The 19217-nt window shown below is 40.1% G+C and overlaps 1 protein-coding gene across 1 annotated transcript in view; it reads right to left on the reverse strand.

Moving 5' to 3' along the window:
* Positions 1 to 6268: 6268 nt before the first annotated feature.
* The window catches only part of GTF3C3 (general transcription factor IIIC subunit 3), a 43128-nt gene continuing 30179 nt past the window's right edge, over positions 6269 to 19217 (reverse strand). Inside the window, exons 14-18 of the mRNA XM_004701509.2 lie at positions 17494 to 17731; positions 16805 to 16995; positions 13153 to 13277; positions 8876 to 9028; positions 6269 to 7548 (exon numbers count right to left, since the gene is read on the reverse strand). Coding sequence (XP_004701566.1) covers positions 7426 to 7548; positions 8876 to 9028; positions 13153 to 13277; positions 16805 to 16995; positions 17494 to 17731 — 830 coding nt within the window. The 3' untranslated portion in view covers positions 6269 to 7425. The remainder of the gene's footprint in view (positions 7549 to 8875; positions 9029 to 13152; positions 13278 to 16804; positions 16996 to 17493; positions 17732 to 19217) is intronic.

Genomic DNA, 19217 nt, shown 5'->3' on the forward strand with positions numbered 1-19217 from the left:
GTGTGTATGGATTGTGATAAGAGTTGTATGAGCCCCCAATAAAATGATTAAAAAAAAAACAACACAAAATGTTGGACAGCTGACAGACGTGATGCAAAATCGTAATGGCTTCCCTCTAAAAATGTTAACTAGCGCTGCCGCTAGGTTTGATTCATAACAGTACAACCCAGAGTGCTCTTTTTAACCTTCTCACTGTTGGGATCTGTTTACTTTACGTGGCACTGAGAGTGGCAGCCACATCGCTTCCAAACGTGGCCGGAACTGAGTCAGCATGTTTATACACATCCACAGGCCCCCAGGAAAGGCACTGGGCCACGTGTAGACTCATCTTCAGCAGTTAAAGGGTTAACAGGGGAATTGTGTGTACGGTATTGCCTCGATCTCCCCTAAGCTCTATTTTCTTCATAACATTTTTTTCTATTTTCATTTTATTTCAGAGTATCGCAGGACACAAAAAATTATCTCAGGGGCTGCATGTGACCCACAGGCTGCCAGTTTGATAACCCTGGTCTATAACATAAAATGACAATGATGTCTTTAAGGTGAACCAGAGACATATATAAACTACAGATATATGAATAGATTTGGGGCTTTCACTTAATTAGAGCCCCAATCTAAGAACCATTCTTATGACATGGCCCTGGTTGATGCTCACCCTCATGAAGAGATCACTGAAGATATGGGTGCTATAGCAAGTGTGGTGAAGAAACTAGATGGTGCCTGGCTATCAGAAGGCAAAGCATCTAGGATCTTAAAGGCTTGCCTTCAAACAAGTTGAGGTGTCAACCAAGTCCACATGGAAGAAGCATATCAGCTTATGTGATCCAAGGATCATAAAAAAAAAAACTAAATCAGAAGGGGGAAATAGTATCAGAGCTTAAATTGTGAACACCTGGGTTGCAGGCTCTTTTTTTTTTTTTTGCAGGCTCTTAATGGTAGTGGAAGGCCAAAATCCTTCTGCAAAGCCCACACATTGATTAAGCCTCCAGTGAATTCCCTCTGACCAAAGTTGAATAATGTGAATAGACTTGTTATCAGACAGAACATTGTAAAGTCAATTATGGCAGACATTCTTGGGTTAAAATGTAAGATCATTGGGTTAAAATGTACTATTATTTTATCTCTTTTTTGACCCTTTTTAAATTTCAGTTTTTAATATTTTCTGCTTTCACTTTAATTGAGGTTTTCCTTTGTTATTGTTGTTAGTTTTTTAATGTTTTTCTGTATATGATAGGTAAGTCTATAGAGGCAGTAAATGGACTAATGGTTCCTTGGGGGTTTGGCAGGGGAGGTTGGGGAAAATGGGAAGCTAACAGAGTACAAAAATGAAGAAAATATTCTAAAATTGATTATGATGATGGTTATACAACTCTTAACACGATTGAATTATTGAACTGTATAGTTTGTAAATTTTATGCCAATAAAACTTTAAAAAAATATAAGAAAAGCAGAAGAGAACACAGAAACAAGAAGCCAATGAAGGGATATGGGATTGATCTGAAGACCCTTCCACTAAATGTGCTTTAAGTCTGAAAATGCTTAAAAAATTGTCCAGGCAGATCAGAGCATGAACTACAGGAAAGGAAGTTGAAAGCACACATGATTTAAAGGCGACTCTTCAAAATGCCTAGCTTCTGCGGGAGAGAAAAGAAGACAGACGAAATTCTCTGTGATGGCTGCACTGGGAAGGAAAGCCCCAAGGAAGAAAGGACTCCTTAAAGTTAGCACGACGAGAGAAACACTAAATCAAACGCACCGTACTCCCACACCGATAGAAAAACCCTCCTTTGGGTTTTAACTTAATTAAAACCCAAAACCCTCCTACCCAGTACCTGGACTTTTGCAAAGCTGACAGGCGAAGGCACTATGAAGCTAGAAATACTGCAAAACCACCCAGTGCCAGAAATACAAAGATGGGGCGAATCCAATCCTCACAGAGCGACTGCAAAAAAACAGGAAATGAGCTGCATGCCCTGTAACCAGAGAAACGTTCTCCCCCAAATCACAAAGCAGAACACACCAAAAGTGGTCACATGCATTCAGACTTTTGAAAAGATGTAAAACCACCATAAATCAAAAGTTCAAAACCTAAGAGCAAAGATGGGGAGAAATTAAAGGAGAATCGATTAAAGTGAGAAAATAAATGGAAGGATAAAATTATCTCATAAATGAGGAATAAATTACAAGAAGCCGAAGGGAGAATAGACTCAAAATGTGTCATGGAAGAAAGGCAAGACGACAACCAAGAAAATGAGGGTGACACACGTAAAGTGTCAAAGAAAAAGTGGAGACAGGCAGACGGTAAATAACATCCGCTACCGTGCTCCTAAAACCAAAAGGACCAGAACAGTGGAACAGACCCTTTAAGACAAGAATCCAAAAACTTTTCAGGAATAGTAATGAGGAAAAAAGCCCAAATCTATACATCAAAAGAACTCCCTATTGCCTGTGGGTGTGGTGTGAATTCCATTTAAGAAATAACTCTCAAGGTCCACTGGCAAAAAGATCAAATAATGTACAAAGGCAAGAGACCAGCACGGGACACTTAAAATAATCCAATAAGCAAGGCGACCGTGGAGCAGTGCAGGAGGCAACATTCTCAGATGGCCCGAAGATTTCCTGTCCTCCTGCTGTACATACCCAGATTATTCCAAAAAATGTGAACGATGAGTTTTAAGCACATGCGTTTTTCTGGTTGATTTAAGAAGGGGAGATGATCCTGATGGATCTGACCGAGTCATACAACCCTTTACAAACCATTTTCTGACATGAAAGCAGAAGTCTGCCTTTATCTTTTCAGGTAACACAAGGTGAGGCAAGGTGGCAGATCTCTATCACTGTAGCTATGGATGCTACAGTAAAGTGTGGTGAAGAAATCAGATGGTGCCCAGTTATCAGAAAGAACAGTGCCTGGAGTCTTCAAGGTTTGTTTTAAAACAAGTAGCCATTTCAGTGAGGCATCAACCAAGTCCACATGGAAGAAGCACACCAGCTTGTGTGATCCAAATCCAAATCCAGGGAGGGGCAGCAGAGCTTAAAATCTGAAAGGGCGTTACAGAAGCTGTGGATGACGATGGGAGCCCAGACTCCATCTGCAGGCCCCCCCATGGATGAAGCCTCCAGTGACTCCCCTCTGACCACAGTCCAGGGGTGTAACCAGTTTTGCTGAAGACAGCGAGCATTATAAAGCCGATGGTGGCAGAGATAGATTAAGACGCAATGGCCTATCATTTGATCTTCCTTTTGACTCACTCTTTAATGTTTCAGTTTTTAATATTTTCAGCTTTCTTTGCAATTGAGGTTTTTCTTGGTTTTATCACTGTTGTTGGTTTTGTTTGTTTTTGTTCTGCATAATTTTCTGTCGATGAAATCCAGGATCGGTAAGTCTATAGAGACAGTCACTGGATTAATAATGATCTTGGGGGAAAGGCAGGGGAGGTTGAGTGGAAATGGGGAGCTAATAACAATGACAACAAAAGAAGAAACTGTTCTTAAATTGATTGGGGTGATGATTATACAACTCTTAATATTATTGAGCTACTAAATTGTATGATGCGTGAATTATATTCCAATTAACCTTTTTTTTTTTTTAACGTTTTCTGATGTCAGCTTTCAAGCATGGGAAGAATTCGACTTGCCATTGCTGCCTTGTAGATGGACAGAGTGCTGTGATTCTGACTATGAACGTGAGAGGCATGTACAATTTCCCACTTCCCCTTGGTAAGGCTAAGTCAGTCCCTGCAGGACACTGTGTCAGGCAAACTGGGCTACGTGGGGAAGGCAGCTCTGGGAGGTGCTGGCCTCCCCAATTTCCAGCACGTGAGCAGCTCTGACTATCGTGCTCCCTCTAGTGGTCAAATTCTAGATCTTTCCTTTCCTTTGGCAGAGCTAAAATGGAGACAGACATACAGACAGTATCATGCATGACTCCCCCACAAGGCAAACTTACCAAGCATTTTTGTCTAAAAGAGCCAATTCTGTATAACATATTATTAGTAGAATATTTCTTTCCGTGCCTTAGAGGTCTGGGGCTACCCTTCAATAAGCACACATTTGCTGCATTCAAAACCCTCTGATACAGAATCTGTGTAACTAGCTTCAGAAAGGGAAAACAGACGTGGTTGACTTACGATTGGCAGTTTCAGGTTGACTTTGGCTTGTCCCTTGCTGCAGCTGCAGACGACCGAGTTCCTGGTATCTGTACTGACTGCTCTTTCCCTTCATGGACTTTTCCTTGAACTTCCATTTCTGAATAGAAGCACCTGATTGACTGCCAGCATAGAAATCCCAGGTGCTCCTGATCATTCTAAGAGTCAGATCCCATACCTAGAACCAGGGTACATTTGGGGAACCGTCTTCAGGGTTGTGATTAGACTTCTCATGCACTGTGGTTGCTTTAATGAAATGACAACCCAACCCAACCCAACCCAACCCCTCCACTGGATGGAAACCAACCAAACAAAAAACTAAACTCACCGTCATCAAGTCAATGCCGACTCATTGCAACCCTGTAGGACAGGGGAGACCTGCCCCTGGAAGTTTCCGCGACTCTTTATGGGAGCCAAAGGTCCCTTCTTTCTCCAGAAATCCAATCACAGGATCACATTATTTGGGTCCTGGCTGAAAACCAGAAAGCTGTTGGGTGCAGATGAACCTTTTTCATGTCAGAGGTTTTTATCAACTGTCGGATCACGAGCTGTGCATCCTAACGACCACCAGCTGAGGCGGCTCGGAGCATGCGTGCACTTTGTTCACAGGCAGGCTGCCTGGGCCAGCCTACACTGTTTCCACTGGGGCTCTTCCAAATGCCAGTATCCGTTTCTTCTAGAGCAGGGTTCTCCTCAGAGAATCCTCAAGTCCCCCACTTAGAGAATGTTGACGTGGCCTCGTTTTCTGGGAGTTAAATTGGAAAATGAACCTGGGAAGCTCATGATTCAATGTGTGGTCTTTCACGTAATCATTTGACATTCCTGAATTCAGGGAACATCTGATTCAACAGCAGGAGGGGGCCCTGGTAGCAGGGAGTTACACGTCAGGTTGCTATGAGCAAGGTCAACTTCTCCCAACCACCACGAGCTCTGAGGGAGAAAGGCAAGACTTGCTACTGGAGTTAGTCTCAGAAACCCACCCAGGCAGTTCTAGCCTGTTCAGGAGGGTCCTTGTGTCGGAATCACCCCAGGGGAGTTGGTTTGGTTTCTGGAGTTCTGCAGAGGGAGACAAGAAACTATTCAGGAGCTGACGCCCCTTGGCCAGTAGAGACAAATCTCATTGCATAAAGTGACTGTCAGGATGGTATTGTTGAGGTCAAGGTGGTAAAACATGGCTTTTAAAGATGCTCAAATGCCGTTTTCTACAGTGGTTTAAAGGCCTGAAATATTTTGGGGTAAAACCAAAACAAACTCAGTCATTGAGTCAAGGAGGACTCATAGCAACCACCTGTGGATTTTTAAGACGGTATTTGCTGGAGCAGGAAGCCCATTCTTTCTCCCAAGGAGCATCTAGTGGTTTCAAACTACTGACCATACGGATTAAAGCGCAATGCATAACCCCTACACCACTAGGGCTCCTGAAGTTCTGGAAGACAGGGAAGCAGTTTTTTTAAACCCCATTTGTTTCCTTTTTCTTTTATCAATCATCTCAATTTTTAGGTTGTTGCTTTGAAATCGTCAGGAGCTTCTATGAGCAAGTTGCTGTTTGCTGGTGATCTTAAACACATCATTTCATTAAGATCCCGTCAAAGAAGCCTGGTGCCATCCAATCAGTTCCAACTCATAATGACTCCAGGAGAATTGGCTCCTCAGGGTTTCAGAGACTGTACATCTCTATGGGAGCAGCCTGCTTCATCTTATCCACACCGAGCAGCTGGTGGGTTTGAACACATGACCTTATGCTTAGCAGCCCCATGCCTAACCCACTAAGGCTCCTTCTACCTAAGACAGAGATGCTAGCACTTACCCTACAGGAGAGCTGTGTGAAATCTGAACCACACGGCACCATGTTTAGCACACAGCAGCATACTGTGGTACAGAACTTAGCAAATGACAGCCAAACAAACTCATGCAACATCAGGTCCCCCTCCCACTCCCAAGGCCCAAGAGAAGCCTGATAGAGACTGACTGCAGAGTGATGTCATACCCCAGGGAGCTTAATTCAAAAGAAACTCTGAATACAGCATGCTTAATTCCGTGGGATTTCAAGAAACAAATCTAACTTATCACTAGATCACAATGAATCTTCATGAATACAATAAACATCTGAAGCCAGTAAGTGAATTATAAAAATAACATTTATTAAAATCACACAGATGACATGGAGGATTGACTAAATAGAAATCCCACTAGTGGACGACAGAGTTATGTAGAGGGCTCCCCAGCTGCCCACTGTTCTGCGTTAATCCTAAATCCCCTACTGGCTTCCCTCCCACAACCCGAATGCTCCTACAATCCACGTGACTATTTATTACAGCATTTCCCACAAAAACGTTTTTAAGCCAACCACATATCTAACAAGTATTTGTCATCTTAGATTCAAAAACACAGTATGTTGAGATGAGTAAATAGTGTTTATCTAATTATTATGTTACCAGCAATATATTCCACTACAGTCCTAGTGATTTTGAAGCCATTATGCTACTCATGACAGTCTCTCTATTGCCTTTGCAGAGAGTCAAAAATATAGTACACCTTTTGTTTTCTTGGAGCAGTATGTTCTGGATTAAGCCTAGCCCCCTCCCCCGCCTTCCCCGCTCAGTCTAAGAAGCTAAGATACATGCAAAAGCACCTCAATTTATCTTTCTTTTAACAAGGAAATCTCCTTTTCCATGGTATTTGAAAAATTGCTCCATGCAAAAATAATAGGTCACTAAGATATGGATAACTGACAACCATTATAATGTACGAGGAACTAAAAGCAAACTTCATTTCATACCCTTTATTTACAGAACTACAGGAGAGGCAATCACCTCCTTCAGGAGTGGTGATGGACTGTGCGGAGGCCATGAGCACAGAGATCACGGCTGCTCTCTTAATCAACGCAACCCGACACCTCCCACGATGCCCGGCAGACAGGAGGCGGCGCGTGATATAAAGCATTAAATGCACAGATGAATAAGTGATACGAAAAAATAGAAAAAACCTTACATATATATTATGTTCAGTTGCAAGCTACTAAAAAACTACTATTACCTAGTTCATCTTTTAGGAATATTTCAAAGAATGCAAAAGGGTAATGACAGGACAATATACAAATTCCTACAGGAACAAAAAGTTTATACAGACACCAAAATGTTGTTATCACATACGACAAAAACAAATACACTGTGAGATAATTCTAGGATTATTACTTCCACTCTGGGAGCTAACAGACGCCATGAAGATTTTGGTCCGTACACAGCCATTGCAAAGGGCCCTTTTCAGATGAGCTTCTTCATATGCAGACATAGGTATACAGAAGCTTCTGGGCCATTGCAATGTTCCCACTGCTCTGATAGATGAGAGACAAGTTGTAGGCAATATCTCTTCGCAAGTCTAGCTGGTCAACTTCTATACCCTAGGTGGGAAATACATAAACACTTTTAAAATTTCCAACTAGGAAAGATTTTATGACAAATACATAGTTTCACACGCTTAATTTTTCAAACAGCCATTTTGTTCAAATATTAAAATTATATTGTAAAACTGCATACATGTAAGATCTAAAATTTTATCAAGGGTGCTTACTCAGTTAACTATCAAACAGCTCTATCATCGATGTTACATTCAATTGCAAGCTACTCAGAAACTACTATTTCAAAGAATGCAAAGAGGTAATGAGAGGACAAAATACAAATTCCTACAGGATCAAAATGTTTACACAGACATTCAAGTTTACATTATTTTAAAATATCAAAGCAGCAAGTCACAGAAACCGTGTAAAAATGAATTTAGGTTAGAAGTGTTTATGAAAATGAAAACATTTTTTAAAAAGTTGCTTTCCTAAGTCAATACCAAAAGAAATAGAAGGAATAGATTAAAAAACATGACTACAACTGACCAGAGCAGGGGAAACACACTGAAGAGAAGGACAAGCATATAGATACATGGGTCTAGGAAAGCATAGGTGCCCTGGTGGGCTAGAGGTTACAGGTGGGCTGCTAACAGGAGGGAGAGAGAAAGGGAGGCAGAGGGAGAGAAGGAGGGAGTAGGTGGGAGATGAGGAGAGAGAGAGGGAAAGGGAAAGGGAGGGAGAGAGGGGGAGAGGAAGAGGGAGAGAGAGGGAGAGGGAGAGGGAGAGAGACAGACTTTTTACTTCCGTACAGAGTCACAGTCCCGGAACCCGCAGGGCTGTCTTGCAGGGCTGCTGCGAATTGGAAATGACTTGATGGCAGGGAGATGAGCTTGAAGAAAGCTATACTACATGAATGATGGTGATTACCTTGATGGGGTCAGTACTGGAAATTTTGTCCTTCTTAAATAAAGCAATGAATTCAACAGAATAGATCTAGGTCTATGTTTCAGATTTTTCCCAGTACAAAATTTTGGGGCCAATTGAAAAAGTATCTGGCACAGTTAATAATGAAATCTTTACAACTCAGGTAGCAACATATCAAGGCATTTACTGAATAAAGAACTTAAAAGTATAGATAAAAAAGTATGTGTCATTTGCTTACAGACTGAAAACGAGTAACTGAAAGAAAACAGCTGGGAAGGAACGTGGTAAAGCTCGCAGTCACTAGCAGGCTGTTGGTTAAATTTAGGGGAAGACAATGTTATATACGATTTTCAGTGGCATGGGGAGTGGTTACCCCTCAAATTCCTGTAGTTCAAGCATCAACCATACATTCATTTGCAAATGATCTGAAGTAACTCCTCAGTTTTCAAAGTGAGTCATACACTACCTCTACCACCAGTGGAGGGAGCTCCAGGGCCTTCTGATAATAGTGGATTGAAAGATGAATCAGCCCCAGCTGGTGCAGGCCACGGCCCAAATTATAAAACGATTCCTGGCAAGGCCCACGTAGATTTAGGTATCGATTAAGAAAGGAAAAGCCCTACAAAATAAAGAGAATTTTCATTCATTCAACAAATGCATGCCAGAATGTTTGAAAAGTACAAACTTGCCCCAAAAGAATTTATCACTTATCACCATCATATGGTGTCATATCAAGTCTAGCCAAGAACTCTTCTGATGTTGTAAAAAAATATTAAGCTAACTTCAAAAAAATATTAAGCTCACTTTCTGAACACAGAAAATAAAGCCAATTGTTACAACTAATTGCCTAAAACTTGCCATAATCCAGAAGATGACAAAGTAAAGTTTTTTATTTGAGATATGTCTAAAAATTTGAATAAAATATAAAAACTGAGCACATAAAAGTAGTAGTTTAGAAAATTTTGCGCCCAGGGAAAGTGTCCACATCAGTGGCCGACAGATGACAAGAAAAGTGAGACCCTCCCTGCCTCTCCATATCCATGTGGGAGTGGTCAGTTCCCGCCCTCACCTGCCTCGCAGCAGGTTCAACCCCTCCCTGCACAGACCTTACTCTGTCTGGGCTGAAAGACCCCAAAGAAAATCACCAGTGTATTTTTTTTTTTTTAGTGAATTAGAGAGTGAGTGAGTGAGAGAGTGAGTGAGTGAATGAGTCAGTGAGTCAGTGAGAGTGAGTGAGTGAGTGAGTGAATGAGAGAGAGTGAGTGAGTGAGTGAATGAGTGAGTGAGTGTGAGTGAGAGTGAGTGATTGAGAGAGTGAGTGAGAGAGTCAGTGAATGAGAGCGAGTTAGTGAGCGAGTGAGCGAGCGAGAGTGAGTGAGTGAGTGAGTGAGTGAATGAGAGAGTGAGTGAGTGAATGAGTCAGTGAGAGTGAGTGAGAGTGAGTCAGTGAATGAGAGTGAGTGAGTGAGTGTGAGTGAGAGTGAGTGACTGAGAGAGTGAGTGAGAGAGTAAGTCAGTGAATGAGAGCGAGTTAGTGAGCGAGTGAGTGAGTGAGCGAGAGTGAGTGAGTGAGTGAGTGAGTGAGTGAGTGAGTGAGTCAGTGAGTCAGTGAGTCAGTGAATGAGAGTGAGTGAATGAGAGAGAGTCACCAGTGTATCTTATAGTCAAACTTTTCAGAACCAAAAACATGAGAAGACTTCCTGGGAGCAGTCAGGAAAAAATGAAAAGATATACCTACTTACACAGGGCAACAACAATTAAGAGCAAGCTCTGATTTCTCCACAGAAACCATGCAGGCAAAGTCCATGGAATGATAAGTGTAATTAGTGGAATTTTATATATAAAATTCTTAGAGAAACAAAAAAATGCTAGGTTAAAAATGAGACCAAGAAAAATTATCCCTAAAATATGACAGTGGAATCTGGAAATATTCATATAAACAGATATTAAAGGTGTTTGTGAGGACTTCTATGGGCAGAGAGCCAACAATAGACAACAATCTGAGATTAACACACCTGGCAATACCAACCAGAAGTCAGCCCAGAATAAGAAATATCCAAGCAAAGCAAAGCTACAAGACTGAAAACAGGGAACGAGATATCAATTTTAATGAAGACAATTACAAAGTAAATAGAGGAAATAGTATAGTTACACTATTTTCAAATAAAGAGAAAATCAAGTAGATTTCAATATATTCAAAGTGTTCTTAATTTGGGGAAGAAATGAATAAATTACAGGGCAATTTCAAAGGAAATAACCCTCATTAAATATTTTTAAATCATAAAAATTTAGTAAACAATCAAATAACAATGAAGAAAAGATCAAGAAAACCCACAAAATGCACGCTGTATAGAAAATGATTCCAATGTAATCTAGAATCAAATAGAAAACCTAATCATGAACTTTATATGGAAAGGAAACTCAGGATAAACAAAAACTACTAAAGAGCGGAGTCGGTGGTCTCTCACTTCCTGATCTGAAAACCTAGCCGAGTCACGACAGTCAAAAAGCCTGGTACTGGGAAAACAGATGCACAGAACAAGGGAACAGAAACTGAGACTCTAGAAATAATTCCACCCACCTACAGACAATTGATCTTTGACAAAGAGTCGTAGCACATTATATGGAGAAGAAATATAGTCTCTTTAACAATTAATGTTGGCATTTCCAAAAGAATGCCACAGGACCATATCTCATACCACACACAAAAATGAACTCAAGATGGATCAAAGACATAAATGTAAAAACTAGAACTGTGAAGATCATCAATGAAAAAAATAGGAACAAATTTAGGGGCCCTAACCCATAGCATAAAAACACATTTCTTACATAAGAAAAAAACACAAACAGCAGATGGCAATACAAGTGACTATTATGTTTATCAAATGATTTCACCATAAGAGTAAGAAGAGACCCACAGACGGGGGAAATGGTGATGGCATTCAGACAAGGACTAATCTCTAAAATCTATAGAAAACTTCCACATCTCAACAAGAAAAATGCAAATAATCCAATATAAAAATGGGCAGAGAACCTGGACATTTACCAAAAAAAGGGATTTGGGAATCATTAAATCATGAACTGCCAAACCTCTAAACTAATCTGTTATGTGGGAAGTACAGCCCGGCAGCTCCTTAGAAGAGAGGATGCCAAGACTTTGTCTCCCAGACTTTGGACACTATCAGAAGAGCCCAGCTGATAGTGTGTCAACAAAAACAGAGGAAGACTTTCAACAAGAAGAACTGACACAATGACAGAGCCCAGTAACAACCGGGAGGGCGGCTCAGGACAGGGCAAGGGTCCCTGTTGTACGCAGGCTGCTGTGAGTAGGAGCCAACTTGATGCACCCACTACAACAGGTTTCAATACACTTTGTGTCAAAGCTGCTCAGACAGCCTTATGACAAAAATTGGGGGGAAAAAAATCTTATGTGCATGAAAAGACCTAATACATATTACTCATAGAAAAATACGAAAAGTCCCAAACATGTAAAAGATATGCAAACTCACGAGCGAAAAAGGAATTTAAGTTAAAACAACGATGTGTTCGTTTTCATCTCTTAGATTAGAAAACGCTAGTCTTATAACTTCAACGAGTATTTGCTAAGTGGCAGGTCTGAATTCTCCCAGGAGTTGAACACACTAGTGAACCAGAGACAAGCGCTGATTCTCAAGGATCAGAGGAGACAAGCTATAAAAAAATCTGTAAGCGATACAATAATAATTTATAAATTATCGAGGGTGCATGGGGGAGAGGGGAGGAAGAAGGGAGGGGGAGGGGAAAAAAAGGAAAATGAGCTGATTCTGGGAACCCAAGAGGAAAGCGAATTTTGGGAATAATGAGGGCAACAAATGTATAGATGTGCTTTACACAATTGATCTATGTTTTGTGATGAATTGTATGAGCCCCAATAAATTGATTAAAAAAAAAAATCTGTAAGCAAAACAAAAAAGTAATTTCAAAGTATTATAAGAACTAAGAAGAAAATTTTAAAATAATAATCTATTGGTGATGCTGTGAGAAAGCTACGTTTATCAGACATTATTGTATATATATCTTACTATGCTTTAAAAAAACTAATTTAAAATAAATGGATTATCTTTGCAACCTAGGATGGCTGTAGGCCTCAGGCGCTGTACTTGAACTCCTCAAGACTCTGCCCGTCTAGTTCCCTTCTACACTAGCTGTGTGTCCTTGCTATGTCCCTCGAATCAATCTTAACCACGAGTACCACTCTATGTAGAGTCCCGTGAGTGCTGAATGTGGGGAGGCTCTTGGAGACCTGTAACACGTGCACCATGCAGGCAATGGAGCAGCATGAAAATGAGCACATTTCATTTTCAAGACAGATAAGGGTAGGGAGAAGGTAGGGAGGAAAGGAGAGGATTATGATCAATGCATAATCCCCACCCCAGGGGGATAAACAACTGTAACATGGGTGAAGGGTGACAGCGTAAAGTGTAAGATATGAAAACTATAATGATTTATAATTTTTAGGAATTATTATAAAAATAATATGGGTCATGAGAGTTGGGGGAAGGAGGGAAAGAATGAAGAGGAGCTGATACCAAGGGCTCAAACAGAAAGTAAATGTTTAGAAAATGATGATGGCAACGTAAGTACAAATATGCTTGACACAATAGACATACAGAATGTTACAAGAGCTGTAAGAGCCCCCAATAAAATGATTAAAAAAAAAAAGACAGACAGAAATCTAAGGAGTGTGGAATGCAAATGAATTACCTGCACAATAAGCGCGTGTCTCCTTAGCACATACTTCTGAGATGCCATGTGGACAAAGGTTAGGCCTATACAGAGGCTATAGAGAGGCTCGTGGGGGCGGGTGCGAAACGCTTGAACGTACTGTCCTGGAAATTGGCATGACAAGAACACATGTCTTTATTCATTCAACACGTACTCTAATATATTTTAAAGCTAAACAAAACTTCGTTTTTTCAAATGTATCATCTTAAAAGTCAATCTGGATACACATTAACTTGCTTTTTGAAACAATGTATAATGTAAAATACAATTAGAGCTTATTTATGAATGTATCCTGACCCTGAAGATTAAATACAGATAGAAAAATGTCCATTTCTTTTAGGTAGTACACATCCATGTGGAATATTTCCAAAATAAACACTCTATCAGAGAGTCCTTGTGAAGTAACATTACTCAAGAGACAATTTATCAGAACATTGAATACTGAGCCATCTATGAACATCTTAAGCTTTATTTTAGAAGCAATCAGGGTATCTGCTTCTATGTAGTTTTTCTATAAAATGAATCGATCTGTTTTATAAATTTTAAATGTGATGAATCATGGATGTAAAAAAGGGAAAAAATAGTCTTTTGGATATGTTTTAAACATTTTTTAATATAACAATTACTGTTTTCCCCAAATCTAGTAGTAGCTGCCTTACTTTTCCTGTGACAAGTTAAATGGATCTAAAAAGCAAGGATTTTGAAGTTTTAGAAATATCATGAAAAATTCATATATACCTCATGTGGAAAACCTAACCATATGAGGTAGGATAATTTAAGTAAAGGAATGAACCATAATTTAACATAGTTTACTGCATACAACTGATTGAGCTTCAATTTCAGAAGCAAAGGTCCAAAAAATCTCTTCAGCAGCAAAGATTGTAGACTGCTATTTGGATGTTTACATTTTTACTTTATCTCTATCAAAGTTTTTAAAGACAGAAAAACAAACAAAAAATTTGATATTGCTTTATATCAAACTAACAAATCCAGAAAGGATACACAATAGAACATTTCAACATCTGATGTTTAGGATTACTGTTCATAAATACGTATTAAACCACCAGCCCAAACCAAATTAACTTGAAATTATTTAACAAACCAAATCAGGTTATTCAGAAGTAAATCTGGTGTGACTGCCTTTAGATAGCAAGAGATACTTGGTCAAAGTGAAGTTTGTGAGGTATTTTTCTACTTACATTCTTCTGATCTGTATTTTACAAATTTCATATAAGAAAAGATAAATAAACTTTCCCAATTTTAACTAGAATTAGTAAGCATCATTGTAAGTAAGTCATGATTTTAAGACAAGGCCTAAAAGAATGAACTATCAGTAAATTCGAAATCCCTCTTTTTTACTATATCAAATTAAGATAATAAGATAATAAAGTACCCATAACTGATGAAAATTATTTGATAAACAAAAAAGCCTAGGCAAGAGAAAAGTACTGATCTTTTAAAAAATGTATAAATCAGGACACTAACAGAGAGTCTAAGAGGCCGGCCCCAAACCAGCTACATCAACACCCTCCCCGAAGAGTGCACTAGAGAGGACTGCACTGAAGATGTAGCCCAGCCAGACAGGTGGGTCTGCCCAGACCAGGGAACGAGCGAGTGAGTGAGTGAGAAAATCGTGCGTGGTCTGACCCCACACACACACACACCAGGGCGCAAAACACGAAGAGAGCACAACAAAGCAGCACGGGGAGCAAAGCAACGAAGTCCCCGAGGAATCCTGAAAACAGACCTTCAGTCTCGGAGGGCAGGGCTTGGCACCTCGTCAGCCTCAATCGGAAAATATACATAAGGGTCAGCAGACAGACAGAACTATTTATAAGCCTCCCTTTTTCTTTTTTCGTGTCTATCTATATAAGATAGGCAAGATAAATAATCCCAGGAGAAAACAACGGGACCAACAGTTGTGGCGGGGACAAGGGACAGAGGGAGGTAGGAAAAAGAAAGGGGGGAGCCAACAAACCCAGGGACAAGGGATCAATAAGAGATCTAAAATTGATGGTGAGGAGGATGTAAAATGCTGCTGGCGTTTAATCAAGTGCAATGTAGCCGAAAAGAATTACTGAGAGCCGAATGAAGGTAGAACATGATAGTGGGACGGGAGGAAAGTAAAATGAAATAGAGGAAAGAACTAGGAGGCAAAGGACATTTATAGAGGCATAAATATAGGTATGTACATATATAAATATATTTATAATGATAGGGATATAGGTCTATGTACATACATTTATATGTTAAGTATCAAGGTATCAGAAGGACATTGGGCACCTACTCAAGTCCTCCCTCCTCCCTGAACACAAGATTGCTTTGTTCTAATAACCTAGCGTTCTATGATGCTCACCCCCCAACACGATCACTGAAGACAAAATGGGTGCATAAGCAAATGTGGTGAAGAAAGCTGATGGTGCCCAGCTATTACAAGATATAGTGTCTGTGGTCTTAAAGACTTGAAGTTAAACAAGCGGCCATCTAGCTGGGAAGCGAGAAAGCCCACATGGAAGAAGCACACCAGCCTGTGGGATCATGAGGTGTTGACAGGATCAGGTATCAGGCTTCAAAAGACCCAAAACAATGCAAACAAGGGACATCAGAGTGGAGACCCAAGCCCATCTGTAGACAATTGGACATACCCTCACAGAAGGCTCACAAAGAAGGAACGAGCAAGTCAGGGTACAGTATAACACTGACAAAACACACAGCATTCCTTTAGTTCTTTAATGCTTCCCTCCAACTATCATGACTCCAGTTCTAACTTACAAATCTGGCTAGACCAGAGCATGTACACTGGTACAGAGCTCTGGACACACAGTCAGGACAGATAAACCTTCAGGAACAATAATGGGAGCAGTGATATCATCAAGATAGGGAGAAGGGGAAGAAAAGGGGAACCAATTGCAATGATCACATATACACCCTCCTCCTGACGAGGACAAATAACAGAAAAGTGGGTGAAGGGAGATGGCAGATGATATAACATATGAAAATAATAATAATCTAAAATTTATCAAGGATTCACAAGGGTGGGAGTAGGGGGAAGGGGAAAAATAAGCTGATACCAAGGGCTCAAGGAGCAAGCAACTGTTTTGAGAATGATGATGGCCCCAAGTGTGCAAATGTGCTGGACACAAGGGATGTATGTATGGATTGTGTTAAGAGTTGTACGAGCCCCCAATAAGATGATTTAAAAAAGAAAAGAAAATGATGATGGCAACATATATACAAGTGTGGTTAATACAATTGATGTATGGATTGTGATAAGAACTGTAAGAGCCTCCAAAAATGATTTATAAAAATAAAGAAAAGCCTGGACTGGGATGTTTTCTTAATATACAAGTACTCTTAAAAATTCAATCAATAAATAAACAAGATAAAGAAAAGAAGCATAAGACCTACTTCAGCCTTTTAAAACTATAGCTTAATAATAACAACGCAATATTACTATTATTATTACTGCTAGCATGTAAACAAAGGTGCTTCAAAGAATTTTGTGGACAATACTTTTCCACAAATCTTTTCTAAGCTTCCTTGGAAGCATTCACTGTATGTGTAAGGCATCGGTATGTCACTTTTTGCTGTTGTTTCTAATTGTGATAAGTATATGCCAGGACTTACTTACCAAGTGCGTGTTTAAAGCTACCAGACACGAATGCATTGTGCCCATTTAAGACACAGAGGGCATGGTTTTCTGGGTTTTTCAACATTAAACGGAGGCAGAAGCGATGATGCCGCACATCTTGGGAGTGCATGGTGACCTGATTGAAAATGTTCCACAAGTGGGGCTTGTTGACATTTTCCATTACCATTATCCTAAAAGTGAAGAACATGGGTGAGGGGAAGAATAACGGAAGAAGGAACTCTCCCAATGTCTTCAAATAAGCCTCTTTCAGTGTTGCCCTTCAACATGGAACGGTGTCGTCTACAACTGGAAAAGCAAACGGCTTCATTGTATTTTAGATAAACTACTTGTATTGTGGAAGAGTTTTTCTCAGAAAATGCTAAAGTAAGATTTCCCACATCCTATTTCTGCTTTCCAAAAATAAAACTTTCAAACCAAAACGCAGAATCAATTTAAGTCTTACCTTTCACACTACAGATGCTATTCAAAGAACACTGAATACTAACCAATAATGATGTGTGCCAGGTGCTGTGAAGACTTTACATATAACTCCTTTAGCTCTCACAAGAACCATATCACACATAAGTGACTAAGGTGTAAGGAAAGTAAAAATCAAACCGCTCAATACTTAAGTATGAGAAATTACGGCAAAGTAAATGCACAGTCTAATTAAATGATTGTTGAGTCACCTGATATAGTTGTACGCCTTTCTGAAATTTCTGTCCAGAATTGCAGCAGAGAGACCAAAGTATTCCAGTTCTTTGCGCTTCTGTCTATCATCATAAAATGAGTAATACTCCAAAGATGAATCCACAAGTAACTCTGCCTCTTCATATCGGGATAGATCACATAAGGAGTATATTGCCTTCAATAAAAGGTTCCACCAGTCATCTTTTGTCAAGACACTTGTGAGTACAGCAAATATTGCTAAAATAGATAAATGAAAAACAGAACAGTGGATTTCCACAAATAGCATTGTGGGGAAAAAACATCACTTCTAAGGCAAACATATGACTATGGTCTTACGGATCCTGCCAACATGGCCTAACCATGATGTAAAGGGGCAGCTGCTTGTTTGTACTCTCCTTCAAGAGCACCCACTCTGCCTGCCTGCCCTAGGAACCTCACTTCTGATTTGTGCTCCTCCTTCCAAGTGTGACCGCATGGCAGGGTTGGTTACGTCTACTACAAAGTCAAGTTAACTCACTCTGTGTTCCTCAGTACTAGTTCAAATATATGTTCTAGGGTAGGTGATGGGCTACTAACCACAGAGGCAGTGGTTCAGGCCCACCACCTAATCGCCAGGAGTAAGATGAAGCTTTCTCCCCCAGATTCACAGTGTTAGAAATCCGAAAAAGAGTGGCTATGAGTAGGAAGACTCAATGGCAATGGTGGGTGCGGTCAAATTAATGTGCTTTTCATGACTGTGGTCAGATAAAGGGCTGTGCGTACACAATGACTCAACTCACTTTGAGACTCAGGCTCTTCTTCATCTTTTTCTAATTTCAATTCCTTTTTCTCTGCTTTAGAATTTCTCTCTTCTCTCTAAGAATCCTCCTTTATATAAACCAAACCTAACCCACTGCTATCAAGTGCATTCAAACCTATAGAGACAGGGTAGGATTGCCCCATAGGACTTCCAAGGTTGTATCTTTACAGAAGCAGACGGCCACACTGTCAAGTTTCACATAACACAGAGGGATGGAAAGTCCTGTCCTGGAATGTGGTGCAGAGTGAGCCCCACCAAGATGATATTAACCCCAAACAAAAACCTTACAAGTCTACGAAAAAACAATAATGGACTTAAAACGAGGAATTACAAAGCAAGAAAACAGGTAGGATCAGATAAGAGAAAAACCGAAGGAAATTTAAGACCAAAATACAAGCTGCAGAGGTAGAAGCTGTTGGGTTACTGTATATACTCAAGTATAAGCCAACCCAAATATCAGCGGAGGTACCTAAAATTACCACAAAAACGGCATTAAAAATGTGTTGGAAAAACTCGGCTTATAATTTGGTAAATTAAAAGGCAATAATCAATGGACAGAATGGATGGGGCTCTGGGGCTATAGTTAAAGCTAGATTATGAGCAGCTGAGTCTTGCCCCCACCTTGATTCCCATGTCCGTGATGCAGATCCCTCTCTGACTCTCCTCCATTCCATCCCCCTCCTAAAAACAGTATGGCCATCTGCTTCTAAAAGGCTGAGATTGATCTTATAGCTACTCAGCTACTCTGAATTCTAAAATCCCTGACCACAGCACACTACCATGCCTGTAGCAATGATTTAATACAGGTTTTGTTGAATGAACTCTGCAAGATAGACACTTCTAATTCATAGGCTAAGGTTTCCCCCAAGGTTAGCCTCTCTTAGTATTAACCTCACCCACACATACTTGACGCTTTTTCAAATG

Source organism: Echinops telfairi, unplaced genomic scaffold (genome assembly GCF_000313985.2).
Source record: "Echinops telfairi isolate 266 unplaced genomic scaffold, ASM31398v2 ScPeMD7_3;HRSCAF=10, whole genome shotgun sequence".
Classification (NCBI taxonomy): Eukaryota; Metazoa; Chordata; class Mammalia; order Afrosoricida; family Tenrecidae; genus Echinops; species Echinops telfairi.